The sequence below is a fragment of the Sus scrofa genome, chromosome 3 (genome assembly GCF_054392235.1).
Source record: "Sus scrofa isolate SSC_HxYL_T2T_F1_AM1 chromosome 3, Sscrofa_HxYL_maternal_Yorkshire_Landrace_v2.0, whole genome shotgun sequence".
Taxonomy (NCBI): domain Eukaryota; kingdom Metazoa; phylum Chordata; class Mammalia; order Artiodactyla; family Suidae; genus Sus; species Sus scrofa.
In genome coordinates this window covers 18776963-18800053 of record NC_139385.1, presented here as the reverse complement: position 1 = coordinate 18800053, position 23091 = coordinate 18776963, and the positions used below count along the sequence as shown (strand labels likewise).

At 50.9% G+C, this 23091-nt stretch overlaps 1 protein-coding gene across 6 annotated transcripts in view; it reads right to left on the bottom strand.

Moving 5' to 3' along the window:
* Positions 1 to 22167, bottom strand: part of GSG1L (GSG1 like) — a 241675-nt gene extending 219508 nt beyond the window's left edge. For all 6 annotated transcript variants that reach the window (XM_021086437.2, XM_021086439.2, XM_021086438.2 and 3 more), the window contains exon 1: positions 21582 to 22167. In XM_021086437.2, coding sequence (XP_020942096.2) covers positions 21582 to 21933 — 352 coding nt within the window. In that variant the 5' untranslated portion in view covers positions 21934 to 22167. The remainder of the gene's footprint in view (positions 1 to 21581) is intronic.
* Positions 22168 to 23091: the final 924 nt, after the last annotated feature.

Genomic DNA, 23091 nt, shown 5'->3' with positions numbered 1-23091 from the left:
TGGGGACTTCAAAGTAGCACATACCTGCCTGGGCCAAGCACCATGGGAGCAATCTTTCCTGGGTCCTCTCAACCTTACGACAGCCCTTCAGGTGTGTTTGGATTTTTTTGTGGCCATTTCATTGATGGGTAAAATGAGGCACCGTTTTTTTTTTCTGTCTTTTGTCTTTTTAGGGCCATGCCTGCAGCCTATGGAGGTTCCCAGGCTAGGGGTCGCGTCAGAGCTGTAGCTGCTGACCACAGCCATAGCCATAGCAACCCGGGATCTGAGCCACGTCTGTGACCTACACCACAGCTCACCGCAGCGCTGGATCCTTAACCCACGGAATGAGGCCAGGGATCGAACCCACAACCTCATGGATACTAGTCAGGTTCATTAATCGCTGAGCCACGACAGAGACTCTGAGGCACCATTACGTTGAATAATTTACTCAAGATCACACAGAGCTTATATTTGGGAGAACTGCTCACAGGACAAAGACCCAGTGCTAGCCATCTTTTATCTCCAGCACCTGATATATCTATTAGCATACATTCAGAGCTTAATAAATGGTCATGGAAGAAACGAGTGAGTAAATGAAGGAATAACTGGACTACAATTTCAATTCATATCTCCTTATTCTAAATCCAGTAGAGACGGAGTTTCCCCTCCTCTTTATCAAAACCTACACTCAACAGAGGGTGTGGGGCTTCTGGGTTAAGACCAGTGGCAGCCAAGAGATGTATGACTTGTCCCCTCACCCATCTTTCAATCAAAATGCTTAGGGAGTAAAACTAACTATAGATCTACCATATTACCCAGCAATCCCACTCTTGGGCATATATCCAGATAAAACGTTTCTTGAAAAAGACACAGGCACCCACATGTTCATTGCAGCACTATTCACAGTAGCCAAGACACGGAAACAACCTCAATGTCCATCAACAGATGAATGGATTAAGAAGATGTGGTATATATACACAATGGAATACTACTCAGCCAAAAAAAGAACAAACTAATGCCCTTTGCAACGACATGGACAGAACTAGAGATTCTTATACTAAGTGAAGTAAGTCAGAAAGACAAATACCATATGATGTCACATATTTGGAGTCTAATATACAGCATAAATGAACCTTTCCACAGAAAAGAAACTCATGGACTTGGAGAACAGACTTGTGGTTGCCGAGGGGGAATGGAAGGGCATGGGATGGACTGGGAATTTGGGTTTAACAGACGCAAACAATTGTCTTTGGAATGGGTAAGCAATTTGATCCTGCTGTATAGCACTGGGAACTATGTCTAGTTACTTATGATGGAGCCTGATAATGTGAGAAAAAGAATGCATACGTGCATGTGTGACTGGATCACCTAGCTGTATAGTAGAAAATTGACAGAACACTAAACCAACCATAAGGGAAAAAAAATAAAAAATCATTTAAAAAAAATAAATAAAGATGAAATTTTAAAAATGCTTAGGGAGGAGTTCCCATTGTAGCACAGTGGAAACAAATCCAACTAGTATCCAGGAGGATGTGGGTTCAATCCCTGACCTCACTCAGTGGGTTAAGGATCTGGCATTGCCATGAGCTGTGGTGTAGGTGGCAAACACGGCTTGGATCTACCATTGCTGTGGCTCTGGTGTAGGCTGGAAGCTGTAGCTCTGATTGGACCCCTAGCCTGGGAACCTCCATGTGCCGAAGGTGCGGCCCTTTAGAAAAAAGGGAAAAAAAGGAATTGGCTTAGTGATATAAATGCCAACCACTGGTCTCACTTAAGACACATGAGGAAGAGTCTAAAAGCAACCAGGTGAAACATGGGACAGATCAAAGAGAAACCACAGAATCTATTTCGGAGTAAACGCTGGACCTGGAGAGAACTTTCCAGTCCCAAAGACAAGGAAAATGACCACAAAGAGGACACTGGAGATAATTCTACAACCTAAGAAGAGGAACAGAAGCACATCTTTGAAATGTGCTTCATATAAGATAATTCAAGAAAGCATTTGTTTGTGTGCCTAAGAAAATAGAAATGCTATAACTGAGACTCAACAGATTGGGGAATAAGACAACAGATCTGGTTCAGAAGAGCCGCCAGGAAGGCAGTCGGGGTGAAAGGCAGGACTTTCAGGAACTAAAAATGCAAAAGCAGAGTCCTGATACGCCTGGGACGCAGCAAAGAGCAGACTCAGCCCTACAGAAAATGAACTTACACTGCAGCGTGGCACTGATGCTGAGCTCCAGAAACTTACACCACCGTGCAAGAGATGTTTTTTCAAATTTTATTTATTTATTTATATTTGTTTGTTTATATTTTTATGGCCAGATCCTTTTATCCATTGTGCCAGGCCAGGGATCGAACCCAAGCTTCCGTAGCACCCAGGCTGCTGTAGTCGGATTTGTAAACCACTGCACCTCGGCGGGAACTCCCAAGAAGAGATGTTTTGGCTTTGGGGTTTCTTTTTTTTTTTTTTTCCCCGCTTTTTTGTCTTGCTTTTTAGGGCCACACCCAAGGAAGTTCCCAGGCTAGGGGTCGAATCGGAGCTGTGGCTGCCGGCCTACACCACAGCCACGGCAACTCAGGATCTGAGCTGCGTCTGAGATCTACACCACAGCTCATGGCAACACCAGATCCTTAACCCACTGAGAGAGGCCAGGGATCGAACCCGCAACCTCATGGATATGAGTTGGGCTTGTTTCCACTGTACCACGATGGGAACTCCCAAGAGGAGGTTTTCTTGTGGGTTTTTTGTTTGTTTGGGTTTTTTTGTTTGTTTGTTTGTTTGGTCTCTTTGGGGCTGCACCTGCAGCGTATGGAGGTTCCCAGGCTAGGGGTCGAATCGGAGATGTAGCCGCTGGCCTACACCACAGCCAGAGCAATGCCAGATCTGAGCTGCATCTGCCACCTACACCACAGCTCGTGGCAATGCCAGATCCTTAACCCACTGCGGGAGGCCAGGGATTGAACCCACAACCTCATGGTTCCTAGTTGGATTCGTTTCCACTGCGCCACAACAGGAACTCCAACCTCACTTCTCTTTGAGATCTAAGAAGAGTTGTGGATTCCCCTAGCCTGGGAATCTCCGTATATCACGGGAGCGGCCCTAGAAAAGGCAAAAAAGACAAAAAAAAAAAAAAAAAAAAAAAAGAGAGAGAGAGAGAGAAGTGAGGTCAAGGGCAAATAGCTGCCCATCCCCAAACTGGAGATTCAGGCAGATTCAGAGAAACACAACACACTGCAGTAGAAGCCCCTGTGGGAACCAAGCACCTGAGCTGCAACTGATGAACTGCTGGTGTGGACACGTCTGAGAGGTGGAAACTCCCAGGGGGACTAGTGCATCGGGGGGCCCACACTTTTGGGATTTTTCCAGGTCTTCATGGTGAGTGTCAGGCCTGCCCTCAGGATGAACTAGTTAACCAGAGCCTAACCTGGGGGAGTTATCAGCACCTCAGTGACCTGGGGAAAGGGAAATACCAGCCATCCTTGCCACCTAATGAGAAAGGAGACTGAGAAGCTCCTAGGAAACTCACTAAAAGGCTGAGACCTGTCACAGGACCACTGAGTGCTTGTCCCAACCCCACGCATCACCACCACTTTACTAAAGGCTATTTCCCATAGTTCCTTTTGCCCAGCATCTCATTCTGGCTGCCAAGAAAAAAAATTACAGGTCAAGGTACCATAGGACTCAGCAATCCCACTCTTAGGCATATATCTGGAGAAAACTATAATTTGAAAAGATACATGCACCCCAATGTTTCTTGCAGCACTATTCACAACAGCCAAGACACGGAAGCAACTTACATGTCCATCGACAGACAAATAGATAAAGAGGATGTGAAACCACACACACACACACACACACACACACACACACACACACACACACACACCTACACACAGAGGAGTACTACTCAGCCGTTAAAAATGAAATAATGCCATTTGGAGCAAGTTGAATGGACTAAGAAATGATTATACTAAGTGAAGTAAGTCAAAGACAAATACCACGTGACATCACTTATATGTGGAATCTAAAATATGATACAAATGAACTTACTTACAAAACAGAAACAGACTCACAGATATAGCAAACACACTTAGGGTTACCGCAGGGGATGGGGGAGAGGGATAAATTGGGAGTTTAGGGGATAAATTAGCAGATACAAACTACTATATATAAAACAGACAAACAACAAAGGACCTACTGTATAGCATAGGGAACTATATCCAATATCTTATAATAAATCATAACAGCAAAGAATATGCATATATGTGTGTGTATATATATAACTGAATCACTTCGCTGTACACCAGAAACCTACACAGCATTGTAAATCAACTAAGCTTCAATTTAAAAAAAGAAAGAAAGAAAGAAATTATGAAGCATACTAGCAGGCCCCCTCCAAAAAAAAACAATTTGAGGGGACAGAGCAAGCCTCAGAACCAGATTCAGAAATGGCAGGGATGGGAGTTCCCGTGGTGGCTCAGCTGTAACAAACCCAACTAGTATCCATGAGGACTCGGGTTCGATCCCTGGCCTTGCTCAGTGGGTTAAAGGATCTGGCATTACTATGAGCTGTGGTGCAGGTCACAGACGCAGCTCGGATCTGACACTGTTGTGGCTGTAACATAGGCCAGCAGCTACAGCTCCAATTCGCCTCCTAGCCTGGGAACTTCCACGTGCTGCAGGTGCAGCCCTAAAAAGACCAAAAAAAAAAAAAAAAAAAAAAAGGCAGGGATGTTGGAACTATCAGAGTAGGAATTGACGATATCTATGCTGCTTCAGATAAGGCCCTAAAAAAAAAGACAAAAAATAAAAAGTTCTATTTTGAAGATGAATGGGGGAAAAAATCATACAAGAATTAAAGAAAAAACAAAACAAGTTGCCTACAAAGGAAAAACAATTAGGCTGACTTCAGGTATCTCTTCCTCAAGACAAGATGCCAGAAAACACAGGGCGTGATGTCCCCAGGATATTGAGGGGAAAGGTTTTAGCCTATGGCTTCTATACCCACCACGGTGTCATACATATCTCAAGGTCACGGAGAGATCATCTTAAATACACAAGAGCTAAGAAGTGGATCGTGTGCAGTGAGGATAAAGTGCAGCCCTCCGGGCAGAAAGCTCTGATCTTGACTTTGCTCCCTCTCCCGAGCCCTCTACCCTCCAGCCCCGTCCATCTTCTCTCCATCCTTCCAGCACCAAGCGCTGTCCCTCTGCAAAGGCTCCGCACTGCTCTTTCCTCTGCCTGCCTGGGGCCCGCTCACTCTCCCCCTTCAAGTCTCACTTAGATGCCCCTCCTCAGAGGGAGCTGGGTTAGCTCCTTTATGTACTGATCTCACACACACACACACACACACACACACACACACACACACACAGGTGCAGACACCCATATTCCCGGGACTGCATACAACTCAAAGTTCCAGGAGGCCAGGACCCTACTTCGCTGGCCTTGTCTCCGTTGCACCCCAGCATCTAGCACAGGCTCCAGCACACACCTGGTGACCAGAACATACACCATCCTATCTCATATTCCAAGCCAACCAAGAGGAGTTCCCGTGTGGTTCAGTGGGTTAAGACCCTGGCTAGTATCCATGAGGATGCAGGTTTGATAATGCAGGGCACTCTGCAGGCCAAAAGCCAACGCTTACAAGGGGTAAACAGAGCCTGGTCCTGCCAGTTTGCAATGTCCAGGCCAGAGCTCTGCTGCTGCCATGATTGGTGTTCCAGCCCCTCATCATGGCTCTTGGCTCATGGTCTCGAGAAAGAATCTGATTGGAAAGCAAGATGCCAGTGGCCATGGCTGGTCTGGTCTGCTCTGTTCTAGGAGTGGGGGTGTCAGATCCTGTGGATAGAGGGGAGCAGAGCTTCAAGCCAGAGGGATGGGTGAGGGCTAGGGCAGCCATCCCAAAAGGAGGTGACCCTGTAAGCCAGGATTCCAGGGTAACTCACCTGAAATGGACTAAAGCGGAAAAAAAAAAAAAGGAACCAATGCTTGCTCCCGATAGAGAGTCTCATAAGAAGGGTCTGAGGGAGTTCCCACTGTGGCTCAGCATGTTAAGGGCCCACTGCTGTCTCTGTGAGGATGCAGGGTGAATCCTCGGCATCGCTCAGCAGGTTAAGGATCTGGCATTGCTGCAAGCTGTGGCATGGGTTGCAGATGTAGCTCAGATCCAGTGTTGCTGTGGCTGTGATGTAGGCCTGCAGCTGCAGCTCCAGTTCGACCCCGAGCCTGGGAACTTCCTTATGCCGCCGGTACAGCCATAAAAAGAAAAAGAAGAAGAAGAAAAAACCAAGCAAGATATGAATAAAACGGGAGAGAAGTAAACCAAAGGGACTGGCAATGAGTCCTGGTATTGGTTACTTGCAAGGTTAGGTGCAAGGGACCAAGTTGCAAATATTATTACAAATATGGGTAAAAACCAGAATTCAAGAGCAATGAATTTCCTCATCCGACCAGGGAAGATGCACAATATTTGACAACAGCTCTTCAGAGCTATTGGAGAAATCGAAAACCCAGGGTTAACAACAGAATTAACAGTAGTGTGTGTATGCTTGTTAAATCATTAGTAAAGAAAAAAGAAGCACAACCTAATCTACACGGCAAAAGATAACAACAAAAAAAGGTTAAAGCAAAAGGGGTCTTCCCATCGTGGCTCAGCGGAAATGAATCTGACTAGCATCCAAGAGGACGCAGGTTCAATCCTTGGCCTCACTCAGTGGGTTGAGGGTCCGGCATGGCCAGGAGCTGTGGTGTAGGTCACAGACACAGCTTGGATCCCGCATTGCTGTGGCTGTGGTGTAAGGCAGCAGCTACAGCGCCAATCGGACCCCTCGCCTGGGAACCTCCACATGCCGTGGGTGTGGCCCCAAAAAATAAAAGAAAGAAAGAGGAATAAAGACTTGAAGCATTCACACCATGCTCTATGCAGTGACTGGCCAAAGCAGGCCTGCTACATAGCCCAGGGAACCCTACCCAACCGTCTGTTATCATCCATATGGGAAAAGAATCTGAAAGAGAATGGATGTGTGTATATGCAGAATAGAATCACTTTGTTGTACAGCAGAAATCATCACAACATTATAAATGACCTATGCGTCCATAAAACTTTTTAAAAATGGGGGGCAAAAAAGAATTGGAGCATTCAACAAAAAGAGAGACATGAGATCAAATGTACCGATTACAGACATAAACGTCATTTGGTTAAAGCCCCCAGGTTGCACCAAAAGACAGGATCTACCCCTGCTGTTCTTAGCAGAGATGCACCTAGCAGAAAGACATGAGAAAGGTAAAATAAAACAGCTAGAAAGAGACCCATCAAGAGGACACAAACAAAAGAAAGCTGGGATAAGCAATACGAAAATATGAAAAAACAGAATGCAAAGCAAAAAGCATTCACTAGGAGAAAACAGTCACTTTATCTTGACAAAAGATAAAACCCACAGTTTCACAATGAAACTATAACCGTCATGAATCTTTTTGTGATGAATAACAAAGAATCAAACTTTACAAAAACAAAACCTATCAGGAACACAGTGAAAATGAAAAAAAAAATTCTATTGAAGAGAAAGACTTGACCTACCTCATCTAACTTTTGATAGATCAAGAAAGCAAAGAGAGGCGTTCCTGTTGTGGTGCAGTGGTTAATGAATCCGACTAGGAACCATGAGGTTGGGGGTTCTATCCCTGGCCTCGCTCAGTGGGTTAAGGATCCAGCGCTGTCATGAGCTGTGGTGTAGGTTGCAGATGCGATTCAGATCCCTCATTGCTGTGGCTCTGGTGTAGGCCGGTGGCTACAGCTCTGATTAGACCCCTAGCCTGAGAATCTCCATATGCCACAGGAGTGGCCCTAGAAAAGGCAAAAAGAAAAAGAAAAGAAAAGAAAGCAAAGAGAAATAAATAACAATCGTCCTTGAAATTCTAAATTCTATAAAGTTGTTTTACCTTCCATACAGGGAAATTACCTGCTTTTTTCAAATAAAACATTTACCAAAAAACAAATGAAGCAGAATTTCACAGGCCATCTCCTCTAACATTCAGTAAAACTAGAAATTAATGGCAAAAAATTTAAACAAGTAAGGCACTGTGCCAGGGAATTTTTAATGCTCCAACTAAATTATTCTTGGATTAATGAAAAAAACAAAACTGAAATCTCAGAACTGCCAGAAACAAAACTGTAATTTCAGAATTTTTAGAAAACCATTTTCAAAAAGGTACTACATTTTAAAACTCACAAGACACGACCAAAGTGGTGCTCAGAGGCAAACTCGTAGCATTAAATGCATTCTTTTTTTGGTAAACCATGGAAACAAAGTTTTCACCTCACATACTTGAAAACGCTAACAGAACAAACTTCAGAAAAGTAAGCCAAAAGAAGTTAATCATGCATTAGGAAATTTAAACAAACTGAATATATAAATACAAGAGTACTGATTCTGAAAAAAAGGGGAGGGGTAGAAAAGAGAGCAATAAAACAGCCTAGCCAACAAGACATGGATCAGAAACAAAGGAGAATTCTGGAACAAAGTACCAGAGCCTCCAGCCTGAGGATGTGACATCTTAGTTCAGATCCCATGTAAAGATTTCAAACTAGTCTGCTCTTTCTGGAAGGTCTATAAAGCAATTTTCACCAAGATCCACATCACCCTCAGCAGATTTCAGCAAGATAAATCAAGAGAAAGAGGAAAAAATACACAGGACTAGAAGCGCAAAGGGAAACTAATCAAAGAGAGACTTTTTCTTTTAATCATAAGAAAATACTTGGCAAATTTTATGCAAATAAGTTCAGATCTCTTCATGAATAAATTATTTTTGGAGAAAATCCAGTTCACGAAAAATTGACTCCAGGAGTAGAAAATAGAAGTGAGGAATCACTGAGGATGAACTTATTCTGCCTAGAATGTTCTCCCCACCCCCAGAACCCTGTGCAGCCACCTCTTCCTGGTCATTCAGGTCTCAGCTCAAATGTCACCTCTTCTAAGAAGTTTCCCTAACACCCTGTCAAGAACTCCACCTTCATACCCTACCTCATGACCTTGCTCCATAGCACTTAGGTCTATATTGATTGAAGAAATTATCGATTTATCTTTTTAACTTATTCATTTTCTCCCTCTCCACTGGAAGGTGACCTTTTTGCAAGCAGGGACTTGATTCGTCAAGTTCACCAAATATTCCTGGTACGGAGGAGAGGACCCTGCACAGAGCAGGCGCTCCATGAACATGTCTGAATGAATGAACAAATGAATGAATGAAGACCAAAGAAGACAAGAGACTTCGTTACTGCTTTTACTGCTTCCAGAAAATCTTTGCAAATAACCTCTTATTACAAAGGAGGACAAATCTTTCAAGATGGAAATAACTATTCTGGAAAACATTTCCAGGGTCAGAACAACTTGGCTGGCAGGGGAGGGTTCATATACAAGAAGATGACCAAGGGTCTCAGAATTCTGCTCCATCACCACTAGGGGGGGAATGGAGAACAGGTTTGAGAAGCAACCTAAGTGTCCAACAATGGAGGAATGGATAAAGAAGATGTGGAATATTACTCAGTCATAAAAAAGCATGAACTAATGCCATTTGCAACAACATGGTTGGACTTAGAGATGATCATACTAAGTGAAGTAAATCAGACAGAGAAAGACAAATATCCTATGATATCACTTATATATGGGATCTAAAAAAATGATACAAATGAAATTATTTACAAAACAGAAACAGGCTTTCAGACATAGAAAACAAACAAGTTATCAAAGGAGAAAGGCAGGGGAGAGAAAAATTAGGAGTTTGGGACTAACAGAGATACATTATTATATATAAAATAGATAAACAAGGACCTGCTGTATACTATATTCAGTATCTTGTAATAATCTATAATGGAAAAGAATCTGAAAAAGAAAACAACTGAATCACTTTGGTGTACACCAGAAACTAACAGAACACTGTAAATCAACTATACCTCAAATTTTTTTTTTTTTTTTTTTTTTTTTTTTTGTCTTTTGAGGGCCACACCCGCCGCATACGGAAGTTCCCAGGCTAGGGGTCAAATTGGAACTATAGCCACCAGCACAGCCACAGCCACAGCAATGCGGGATCCAAGCCACATCTGTGACCTACACCATAGCTCACAGCAACGCTGGATCCTTAACCCACTGAGCACGGCCAGGGATCGAACTCAAGTCCTCATGGATACTAGTCAGGTTCATTAACCACTGAGCCACCATGGGAACTTGCGACTATACCTCAATAAAAAATATATATACAATAGGCTTGAGGAGTCATGGAGATGTGACTGGCTGATGGAAGCAAGAGCACACAGGGAAGCAGTGAGGGGCCTATTAGCCTTCACCTCCAAAGGCAGTCCAATTGCTTCCTTGACCCCTGAGTCTCCAGGGTCATTCTGGCCTGACTCTGGTGATGCATGAGCCAGATGAGTGATAAGCCCATTGTCCATAGTCCATGCCCTCCAGAACACCAGATCATGAAGACAGGGCCCTTGTCTGTTTTGTTCACCAATGATGCCGCAGTGGCCTCGATGGGTACTCAGTAAAAGTGAAATGCACACATACATAAACAACAGCTTACTGTCTCTCTTCCTGCTCTAGAATGTAAGCTCCACGAGTTAAAAACCTCATCTGGGAGTTCCCTTTGTGCCTCAGCGGTTAACCATCCCGACTAAGATCCTTGAGGATGCAGGTTCAACCCCTGGCCTCATTCAGTGGGTTGGGGATCTGGTGCTGCCGCGAGCTGTGGTGTAGGTTCCAGATGCAGCTTGGATCCCGCGTTGCTGTGGCTGTGGTGTAGGCTGGCGGCTGCAGCTCTGGTTTGACGTCTGGCCTGGGAATTTCCACATGCCATGGGTAGAGCCTTAAAAAACAAACAACAACAACAACAACAAACGCATCTGTATTGTTTCCTGCCATAATCCCTGCACCCAGACAAAAGCTGGCACATAGTAGGTGTTCATGAACATGAATAAAAGAATGAATGAGAACCTGAAGTCTGCCGTCTTCCTACCAGTCTCAGCAAATGTGACTCTGGAAGGCTGGGGAGAGCCTTTTTTTTTTTTTTTAAATAACCACTCTTCTGACAAATAGAGCAAAAGTCCTGAAACCAGAGGTCAAGGTCTTATGGATCTTCAAGGGATAATCAAGGACCAGCAACTAGAAGCCAGAGCTGAGGGGACACAGTCCAGGACAGAGCGCCAGCTCTGCCAGTGATGGGTGTGGTTTACTGGAGTTCTGTTCCCCCCCCCCGCCAGAGACCTGAGTGTCTTTGTCCATATATCAGAGTTGAGCAGATAGTGGTTCTCAAATTATGGTATATATCCCTGGGGCATTTGAGGTAGATCCATCAGCTGAAAGACTATCACCGGGGGCGGGGATGGTTAATGAAAAAAAATTAAGTTGAGCGGTGGAAGAGGGTGCGCTCGGTGGGGAGGGGGGTAATTGCCATTCGAAACAGATCTTGCACAAAAGGAGGCATTTAATGAAAGGGAGGGAGTGGAAATCTGAGAGAAGAGTATCCAGGCTGAGGGAACTGCAAGTGCAAAGGCCCTGAGGCAGGAACATACCTGGGGCATCCGTGCAAAAGCCCAGATGGTGGGGCTGGGGCAGAGGAGGTGAGAAAGAGTATAGAGGGAGATGAAGCAGAGGGACGACAGGGACCCATTCTTCAGGTCTCGAGGGCCCTGGGAGGACCCTGGCTTTACCCAAGTGAGATGAGAGCCATCAAAGGATGTTATCTGATGTTCGGTAGGGTCCCTCAGCAGAAAGACCAGTGAGGGGGTGCTGGAGTCGTCCAGGCAAGAGATGGGGCTGGCTCAGATCAGGGTGACAGAGGAGAGGGAGAGAAATGGTTGGACTCTGGATTGTTTTTTTTCTTTTAAGCCAAGAGGATGTGCTGATGGTGTGGGGAGAGGGCGCAAAGGTGGGCATGGGTGTATGGGGTGGGGGCGTTAAAGACGACTCTGAGGTTTTGCCTGGGCAGCTGGAAAGAGGGTGCTGTCCTTTATGGTTCGTTGCAATGGAGCTAAGAGGGGCAGGTGTGGCAGTCATTCCTGCTGCCACCAATCTTCCCAGCCCAGTGGGCTATGACGGTGCAATGTGCTTTGGCCGGTGAAATGCAAGCCCAATGGCATAGCCACTTCTGGGTAGAAACGCATCCCCCTTTTCCTGCTTCTGCAGCCACAGAACCAGAGACAGAGCCTCTTTCACCAGGTCCCAGACAGGGACCACATGGAACAGAGCCCCAGGGGGTTTAAACCCTCCTAGATTTGCAGGTGGAGGAGTCACCGTGACCCAGCCTATCTCCGCCGATGAGGGGTTGGGGGCTTGTTCATCCGAGATGCTGGTCAGACCTCCAAGCAGAGGTATCAACTGAGTAAAGTCACTGAGACATGTCTCCCCTCCCCGCGCTCCCCTCCCCTGCCCGGACTATGTCTGGGGAGGCTCTTCCTCCCTGCATGCCTCTTGCAGGACCACCCAGATTTTTCGAGAGGTGGGGTTCGGCAGAGTGGGGCACCAGGGGACAAAGCTGGCAGCCGAGAGCGCGGGAAGGACAGACGCGAGTTCTTTCAGAGTCGGACCCTCCAATAGAGAAAGCAGGGGGGAGAGGAGCCCAGAGGGAAACAAGGGGGGTATAAACGGACAAAGACGGAGGGGAAGGCTCCACAAGTGTGTCCTCAAGCCCAGGCGACAAAAGCACAGACCCAGTTGACTTGCGGAGAAGCTGCCTCCCACATACTGAGTTTACATAGGCTGTGAATGACTAATAAAAATACCCTAGTTTTGCTAAGATGTTTTTATTATTCCCATACGTGAGTCATCACTGGTTATTATTATTATTGACTTGAGACAGTCTGGAGAGGGGCTAGAGAGCCGTGATGGGCAGAAGCCCCCCCCAACACTCCAAAAAAAAACGCCAAGCCCTCCCACTCCCACCAGCAAGGGAGGGCTGGAGAGCGGGGGGCGGGGCCGGGGCGGGGCCGTGGGCGGGGCCTGGCTGCCCTGCCTTCCCCACCTGACGAGCCCACCTCTGAGCCCCCTCCTCCTGGCCTGGCCTCAGCCCCCCTGGAAAAGAGCAGCAAGAAGAGGCCATATGTGCTCTTCCCGCCTCCCCTGGGCTATTTCAGGCTCCCCTCATTCGCCTCCCCTCCCAGCTTCTCAGGCCTGCTCTGCCTTGTGTGTGTGTGTGTGTGTGTGTGTGTGTGGTGTGTCCCCTCCTGGTTCTTTGTTTCTCTCCACCAGTGTGTGTGTCCCTGTGTCTGACTCTCCATGTCCCTCTCTGCCTCTGTCTCTCTCCACCCCTTCCCTCTCCCACCCCTGACTTTTGTGTGTCTCCCTTTCTTTTTTAAAATTTTATTTAAATTTTTTTTAGGGCCACACCTGCAGTATATGGAAACTCCAAGGCTAGGGGTCAAATCCAAGCTGCAGCTACCAGCCTACACCATAGCCACAGCAATGCCAGATCCTTAACCCACTGAATGGGGCCAGGGATTGAACCCACATCCTCATGGATACCATGTCAGGTTCTTAACCTGCTGAGCCACAATGGGAACTCCCTCTCTCTGACTTTCGTCACCTCCCTTTCTGGCTCCTCTGTCTAATCTCAGCCTTTCCCTGGGATGCTGGGATGCTGGGATGCTCCCCACAGCTACTGCCCCTGCCCCAGTCTCTAATTCTGACTCAGGAAGTAGACACACCCCTGCTGGTGCCCACCAGCAGGAAGGGGACAGCCTCCGGGAGGGGACCCTGCAGCTGAGTTGTCTGAAAGTGACAAGAAGGTGGCCTCAGGTTGGACATTTGGGAGCCAGGCCACCTCTCAGAGTTCGCTGACCTCACCGCCCAGCTGGGATCCAATGATTCAGTGCTGCCATATTCCGTTTTAGACAGCGATTCTGGCCTCCCCGTTAGAGTGGATTTTAGCACAAGACGGAGCCTAAGACCTCAGGACTATTACCCCACTAGTCAGATGGGGAAACTGAGAACCACGTTTCCACTGACAACTCAGAAGAGGAAAAACTCCTGCTGCTCTGTCCTAAACCCCTGTCTTCATCCATGTCCCCAGCCAGACCCCATCTTCCTCAAGCTCCCGAGAGCCCGCCCAGGCCTCCACTCTTCGGGCCACCCCTCACCGCTGACCAGGACCTGAGGAGTCCTGGAGCCCCAGACTCCACCTTCTGGAACAGGCCCGGGGGGGCCGTGGGGTGATCCTTATCTGCCAGGAGGCCAGGAGGACCTCTGCCTGTCACCTCCCCCTATACACATGCACGTGCACACACACACACACACACACACACACACACACACACACACACACACACACACTGACCCTTCTACTGCAGCAGAGTCTTGGCCCAGTCCAGGCCCAGCAAGGAGGCTGGTATGGCTGGGAGAGAGTGATGGGGTGGGGAGATAGTCAGAGGCAACAGGGACAAATTTCAAAGGGCCCACAGGCTTTGGAGGATGTCTGGCTGCATAGGAAGGCCCTGCGCAGAGGAGGGAAGTGATCTGACTCGGATTTAACAGGATTCCTCTGGTTGCTGGATGGAGAGCAGATGGTGGGGGCCGAGGGCAGGAGCAAGGAGCCCTGGTCCAGAGAAGAGGTACCAGGAGCCCGGCCAAAGCTGGTAGGACATGGTCGGGCTGGGGCTGGATTCTTTTTTTTTTTTTTTTTTTTTGCATTTTAGGGATGTTCCCAGGCTAGAGGTCGAATCGGAGCTGCAGCTGCCAGTCTACATCGCAGCCACAGCAATGCAGGATCCGAGCCACGTCTGCAACCTACACCCAGTTCGCTGGATCCTTAACCCACTGAGCAAGGCCGGGGATCAAACCTACATCCTCATGGATGCTAGTCGAGTTCGTTACCACTAAGCCTCAACAGGAACTCCTGGGGCTGGATTCTGAATGAAAAGCTAGCAGGATTCGCCAGTGGAGGAGATGGGGGATGTAGGGACCCCAAGGATGCCTGAGCCCCTGGAAGGTGGCAAGTCACCTCAACGACGAGGAGCTGGATGGGTGGTGGTGGACGGTAGACCCCCAGAAGGGACAACTGCCACTCCTACAGGACCCTGGGCCCAGCGCACATGCATCTGCCACGTTTTTGAGAAAGGCCATGAATCCAGATGTTTCTGTGAAGTGTCTCAATTTTCAAATATTGTCAACTTTTTCAAAGATGCTGAAAACACTGAAGGGCCAAACAAAAAAGACAGTTCAAGTCTGACCCACAGACGGTGGGTCTGTAGCTTCTGATGCAAGGTCAGATCACCACCAGCTCGCTGTGTAGCAGCCAAGCACCCACATTATCTGCTTTAACTCCAAGGATTTGTCTTGAGGCAGATAAAATCATCCTCTAGTCCCAGCCAAGGACATGGAGGCCCAGAGAGGGCAAGCCCCTACCAGAGGCCACACAGCAGGTGAGTAGTGGCATGGGGGCTGGAGCCTGGACTGTCTGACCAAAAGGTCTATAACCATGGGCTGTTCTGCTGCTTCCATCATCCAGACAAAAAACATAATCAATCCTTCATTTTATTTTTTTTTTTTTCTTTTTACAGCTGCACCCAGGGCACATGAACATTCCCAGGCTAGCGGTCAAATCAGAACTGCAGCTGCCAGCCTATATCACAGCCATGGCAACACCAGATCCAAGCTGCATCTGTGACCTACACTGCAGCTTAAAGCAACATCAGATCCTTCACCCACTGATCGAGGCCAGGGATTGAACCTGCATCCTCACAGACACTGTCAGGTTCTTAACCCACTGAGCCACAACAGGAACTCCTTAAATCCTCATTTGATACATAAGGAAAAGGCCAAAGAGAAAGGGAGTGCGACTTATCCAAAGTCATTCAGTAAGTTGGCCCTGGAAGCTAGACTTGAAGCAGGGGCTCATGCCTCCCAGTACAGCGCTCTCTGCAGTGAGGCCTATTGGAGGAACCCAGCGAGCCTGCGTGAACTGAGCTGGGGGGAACAGGGTGCAGCACAGACCGGCAGGCAAGAGCCAGGCTCTGGAGCCTTCTGCGTATTGCAGCATGACCACTTGAAAGCTGTGTGACCTTGCATAAGTCACTTCACCTCTCTGGGCCTCAGTTTCCTCATCCGGAAAATGGGTGTAACCACAGCTCCTACCTCATGGGTTAGTTATGGGAATGAAAGGAAATAACACTTGTCAAGGTTCAAGCCACACCTTTCAAAGTCCAAGTCCTCACCCAGTGCTTGTTCCTGGCCCATCTGATGTTACACCATCATATTCCCAAGCACCAGAAGCCTCCAGGCCGGGGACATCACACGTGTCCTCACAGTTGTGAAAATGTAGCAGCAGAATGTAAGGGGCAGATAGAAGAGCTGGAGTTTTCTGCAGAAATGAAGAAGCATGAAAGGCATGGGGGCAGTAGGGGGCTTTCTCCTCCTAAGGGGTAACAGCCTGCTCCACACTCACTCATGTAGGGGTCGGGTGGGAGTTCCCGTCCTGGCTCAGTGGAAATAAATCTGACTAGTATCCATGAGGATGCAGGTTCAATCCCTGGCCTCGCTCAGGGGGTTAAGGATCTGGCATTGCTGTGGCTGTGGTGTAGACGATTGGACCTCTAGCCTGGGAACCTCCATATGCAGCAGGTGCGGCCCCAAAAAAAAAAAAAAAAAGACTCTGTGTGTGTGTGTGTTTAAGGAGAGGTGGGTGCAGCAGAAGCAAAAAAGACAAAAGACCAAAAAAAAGGAACAACAGGCCTAACAACCAACATCCATCCCAAATGTTGGCTGAACACCTACTATGTGCCAGCATCCTGAGCACTGAGGAGCCAGCCGGGAGCAACACAGATAAACTCAACCCCCACCTTCACAGAGCTGGCGGACCACACACAAAACAAACAAGTGACACCAAGGGAAAGTCAATGGTGGCACGTGCTAGAAGGAAAGGCAAGCCGGAAGTGTGTGGGGAGATCAATGTTGAAGTGGGTGCTGGGAGAGAGCTGACTTAAAGACAGGTCCGGGAAAAGTCTCTTTTCTTTTCTTTTTTTTTTTTTTTTTTTTTTTTTGTCTTTTCTACAGCTGCACCTGAGGCATATGGAGGTTCCCAGGCTAGGGGTCCAATCGGAATGACAGCTGCCAGCCTCACCACAGCTAACTACGCTGGATGCTTAACTCACTGAGCGAGGCCAGGGATTGAACCTGCAACCTCAGCCTTCCTAATTGGATTTCTTAACCACTGAGCCACTACGGGAAGTCGCTTTTTTTTTTTGTTTTTTTTTTTGGCTGCCCCAAGGCATATGGAGTTCCCAGACCAGGGATCAGATCTGAGCTGCAGTTAGACGCCACCCATCCCACTGTGCCACAGCGGGAACGCCCAGAAATAGTCTTGCAGTGATCCAGGAGGAAGAGCATCCCAGGCAGAGGGAAGGACCAGTGCAAAGGCCCTGAGGCCAAGGGTGCCTAGCATCAGGAGCCAGCGTGGCAGAAGTCAGTGACCCGGCCGGACAAAGAGAGGATGCCAGAGAGGCCATATAGCACAACGTGGCTTTCACTCTAAGGGAAAGGGGGGTGGGGACTGTGCCAAGAAGGGACAGGATCTGACTACGACTCAGATGCAGGTTGGAGAAGGGATGGCAGGAGTGGGGGCTGCACAAGTCCAAAAGGAAGATGGGGGTGGCTCAGACCAGCCAGCAGCACGGAGGGGACCAGGCACACACCCAGCAGGTGCCCAGCTCTTTCCGTGTCCTGTTTCACGGAACCCTTGCACCTTGAGCAGGTGCTTAGCTGCTCTGAGTCCCATAACCCGATTCCAGAGGGCAGCACACTGAGGCTTTTGCCCAGACCACACTGCTAAAAAGAGGCGAGCGATGTGGATCCTTCACAAGAGACAGCGGGCCCTGTCCCACCCCTTATAGGAGAGAATGGGTCTAGCATCAGGACACCAAGCACCCAGCTGCCTCTTCCCTTCTCTCTGGCCACCCCGATCCCCCCACCCTCGCAAGCCCTCCTGGACCCGGCTACCCCCTCCCTCCTCCAGCGTCGTCCTGAGGCTCAAACGCCCACTCTCTGAGATGAAGGCCATCATCACCTGTGCTCCCAGGTAACCCAGCCACCTGCCTGCCACCGCCTCTCGCCCACCTCCAGACTTCCACTCAAGACTCCACCACGTCTTTTCTAGCTGCCCCTCCCGCCCCAAGGCCTGCGTCTGCACCCAGGCCCACCCTTCCAGAGCATCTAATCCAGGAGAGAAATCCAATCTGCGTGAAGGACTTAGGGTAATTGCGTGTCAAGGCCACGCTTCCCCTTCTGTTTGTTGAAGGAGGTGGACGCGCCCGTCTCGGAGGAAGGAGAAAAGCTTTCTTTGTGCCGGGTCTGGGGAAATTGTGTCTGTTTAGGACAGGCTGGAGTTTTCTTTGTGAACGCTGTAGATGTCTAGTGTGGGAAAAAGGGCTTATTAGATTTCCCGGTGGCTGCCCAGAGTGGGGTGAGTGGTTTTTTTTTTTTTTTTTTTTTTTTTTTTTTTTTTTCCTTTGGAGCCCAGAAAGAAATTACCGATCGGGCCTTTGAGAGGAAGGAATATTTAGCAGCTGCTTCTCACAGAGAGGTGAGGATTTTGTGGTTGGTATTTTCATGGGAGAGAACATAAAATGCAGAGAAAGGAAGAAAGCCGCCTTCGCTGGAGTTTCCTGGGCGAGAAGGAAGGAAGTTGGTCCTCCATGGGGGGGGGCAGGATTTTGTTGGGGGGCAGGGAAGGGGTGGGGGCGTGGGAGGCAGGCAGGATTTTGTCGGGGGGATGTGTTGGGGTGTTTTTCTTCCTCTTCAAGGGAAAAATAAATTTTAAAATGGTCGCAGAACCCAGAAGAAGGGTTGTCATAGCAACAAAAGTTTGAGGCCAGGTACCTCCTGACACCCTTTCAGTACCGCGACGGTGGAGGGGCAGGATTTGGGCACCATAGGAGCGGCCCAGGAAAGCCTCCAAAGCTGGCTCAGATTTCCCCAATTTCTCAGCAGCACTGACAGGCTGATAACTATTTTCCAAGCTCCCGGGGAGGAAAATTGTGATCTGCTGGGAGGGGCGATCTCTAGCCCACGGTGATCAAGAGAAAAATGTGGGTTTGTTTTATTGACCCAACAAACTAACTAGCCACATGTCTATGCGCAAAGGACTGGGGCTGAGGGGCTTAGGCTGAGCACCCCCCCCCACAAACCTCCTCACTCTCCAACCCCCACCTGTACCATTCTCTCTCCTCATCACTTCCCTTTGATTCCTTTGTGCCCCCAAGAAAACAATTCAGGCCCCCTCATCGGCTGCGAGCCCAGATGAAAACCTCTCTGAGCTTCAAATTCCTCATCTGAAAAATGGGCACCAGAGACGTGCCCGCTGCAACGGGGTTGGCAAGGATTCAGCAAGCTCCGGCGCGTGAGACTTTCTAACAACGCCTGGTACACATTAAAGGCTCAATAAACGTGAGCTATCATGGTTCTTAAATGTTTCCAATTCATAGTTTTTTTTTAACGCGCAGGTTCAAACATCCTGTGTCAAGTCCTGGATGAGCTACAGGGAAACCACGGCACAAGCTGGAGGCATGACCTTCAGGAAGAGGCCGGGAGAGACTTCCAACAGTTGAGAGGCTCAGCTGGCCGGGGAGGGCCAGGGTGCTCCATGGAGCAGAGAGAGGACATGTCTGCTGCCGGAGATGCAGCCTTGGAAGGAGCAGGTGTCTTTACATGAAGGAGAAACTTGGTGCGAGGTGGGGGTGATATGTGGGGACCTCTACCCCCAAAGGATGCAGGTATTTCCCAGGACAAGGCATTCCGAGGCCTCTGTGGGAGAGGAGTGGGCTGAGTGGAAAGCAGGGAATTTTAAGCCAAGATGTCTTTAAGGTTTATTATTATTATTATTATATTCCAGGATCAAAGTTCAAGTCCCGAGGGCACCACCAGATGTAAATCCGATGCGGTGAAACTGGTCGGGGTGGGACCCTATTCGGAGTATCTGTGGTGAGCAGCCAGCATCAAGCAGGTGGTCCCAGAAAAGTTCAGTGGGGCACCTCCAGAGGCAAGACAGAGCAGGCAGTGCCCCAGGAAACATCTGATGCGTGGTCCCGAGGTCTCACCCAACATGTACCCTGCAAATAGGTACTGAAGACCTTATACGCACGAGGCACTACCCAGAGGCTGGGGGTGGCCCCAAACAAGATGGCTGGGGCCCTGCCCTCATAGAGTGGCAGACTATGGGGACAGGGGAGAAGAAGCTGGTGACCAAAGGCATGCCCCCAGAAAATTTCAGGTGGTGCCAAGTGTGCTGAGGGGGACAAAGGAGGGGCTGATGTGATACAAAGACCCTGCCTCTAGAGGTGGGTAGGGAGGTCTCCTCTCCAGGGGGTCCAGCCTGGGAAGGTGGGTCCCGAAGTCCCCTTGGAGGATCCAGACAGGGAAGAAGTGGGAAGGACATTCCAGGCAGAGGCAGAGCCTCCCTGGGTTTATTTCACACCTCTCTGTCCTTTAAATCAGTTAGGCCAAAGGCTTGTTGGCAGCAAACTAGCAGCTGCTGCCACTCTGGTCTGCATGTAAGGATACACAGCCCATGTTGACTTCCAACCGCTAGGAACCAGCGGAAGAGTTTTAACCTTGGGGAAAGAGGTCAATTCACTCAAGAGGGTCCCCACACCTGGACTTGGAGCAACATGGTCTGGGAGGTACCAGGGGTCTGGACCAGCACCCCCAGCATCTGGCACAACCCCTGTCAGGCAGCTCTCCCCTGAGCCCTGCCCTAGCTTCACTGCCTGCCTCAGCGACGCTCACTCCGGCCCTGGCTGCCTCCGGGCGAGTCCAGGAAGGGGTGCGAGGCCAAGGGAACTGTATGATCTGTCTTCTGAAAAGTGCCCCCCCTCGCCCAATTCTGATCGGAGCCTGGCTGAGCCGTCCCGCTTTCCCGCCTGCCTCCTCTCCTACCCGCCGCATCCTCTCCCCCGCGGGGACCAGGACGCGAAGGGTTCCCCGGCGGGAACCCACGGCACTGTCCCCACTCCTCACTCCCGTGCCGCCCGAGCCCGGCCTGGGAGCGGTTTAGTGCACACCGGAGATGGGGGTGGAAGAATGACCCCCTCGGCGCCTGGCTCTGGGAATCTTCGGCGGGAGGGGAAGCTGATAGCCACAGTCCTCCACCACCACCCCCAGGCGGGACGGGAAGGATGGGCGCCTCCAGGGCCCCCCGCAAAAGAAAGAGGAGGAAGGGGAGAGCATAGAGCATAGAGTTCGGGCGCAGAAAGGAACGCGCGCCCCTCCGGCCGGCGGCCGGGGCGGGAGCCGAGAGACGCGCCTCCCCGAGGCGCGGCGACGTCCCCAAAGGCGCCCGGCGCTCGGAAGGGGCCGGCGCTCTGCCCGGACCCAGAAAGGGCCGAGCGTCCCGAACGCCCCGCATCGTACCCCGCACCCCCGCCCCGGACGTGCCCACCGCACTCCCCGCCCCGGAACCTTCGGCCGAGCCCGCGGCGCGCGGGGCACGGCGTCCTGGCGGCGCCTCAGGCCCCCCAGCCTGGGTGCGCGGAGGGAGCGCAGGTTTGGGGCTCCGGCGCCGGGGCCGCGCGTTCCGGGGGAGCCGGGAGCCGAGCCCGCCAGCGCCGCCGCTCACTCACCAAGCCCGCCGAGCTCCTCCTCACACGAGTACCAAATGCCGGTGTGGAAATTCCTGAAGAGGAAGCGGTCGTCGCCCGTCTCCCAGCTGTAGAGCGCGCCGCCGGGGGGGCCGTTCCCCGCGGCGGCGGCGGCGGCGGCAGCAGCAGCGGCGGGGGCGGCGGTGCCGTTGGCCGTGGCGTTGGCGCCCGAGTTGGGGCAGTTGGCGCGCCCGCCCTGGCCGCAGCCCGGCTTGGGCACCCGCTGCGTGCCCTGGCACCAGTGCGTGGTGAGGAAGGCGGTGGTGGCGAAGAGCAGAGCCAGCAGGTTCAGGGCCACGGCCAGGAGCGCTCGGCCGCGGCGGCTCGTCTTCATGCCGCCCGCGCCGCCGGGGAGCTCCGCGCGCGAAGTTGGCAGCCGGCGCCCCGCGTCAGCGGCCGCTGCCCGCCGCGCCCCGGGGCTCGGGCGCCTTCAATGGGCGGCGGCGGACGCGGCGCGAGCCCATGACCACCAGCACCCCCGGGGGTGGGGGCGCGGCGCGCAAGGGGCGTGGGGGGCGGGCAGAGGCGGCGGAGCGGCTCCGGCGCGCCCGGAGCCCGGAGCGCGAGTGCACCTCGGAGAGGAGCCGCTGGCGCCTGGCAGCGGCCACGGCGCAGGGACGCGCGCCCCTCCGTGGGGAGACACCTGCAGGCGGCCGGCGACACTGTTCTGGCTCCCGCCCTCGCGGGGAGAGGGGGCGCCCCACGCCAGGCGCGGGCGGCGGCCGGGGAGAGAAGGCGCGCCCCCGAAAGAGACTCGCACCCGAATGGGGGGGGGGGGGTCTGAAAAGCAGAAAGAGTGCGGGAAAGGCGCTCCTGGAGAAAGAGGCTTCCCACCGGGCACGTGGGACGGCAAAACCAGCGGGGAGGGAGCATCTCACGCAGGAACCAGAGAAGCCCTGCCCTCGGGAGAGAAGGGCTGAGCCTGTTGGGGCTCCCACCAGGAACAGGGACCAGCAGCACCCTTTCCCCCAGTAGGAGGCCCTAGGAAGGATCCCCAAGAGTCTGAAAGGCAGAGTTGAGTTTGCTGGACTTCCCACACCCGAGAAACTGCAGAACCCCCTGGAAAAAATGCCTCATACTGATCTTGGGGTTACAGGAGCGGTCAGGAGGGGTGCCTCTCCAGAAACGCGGGGTTGTGGAGTCTAATGGGCTTGTGCTTCCCCTGAGGGGCTGGCAAGGAGGTTTGGGCTCCTCTGGCAGGATGAACCTGCTGTCGCCTGCGTTCCCTATCAGGGCACGGAACAGCAGGAAGTGTAGCCAAGAAGTGTGCCACACAGGATGGCAAGTATTGGATATGACAAACAGGAGCACCACAGGCCAGATGATCCTGAGCAGCATGGCCCAAGGAGGGCCCATGCCAGACACGAATTTGCTGCAGTTACTAGGCAGGGGTGCCCCACAAAGGCTGGCCAACCCAGAATCTTCAAGGTTGGGGCGGGGGCAGAATGGTCAAGCATGCTGACTTTGGAGTCAGGTGACCCTGAGGCCTGAC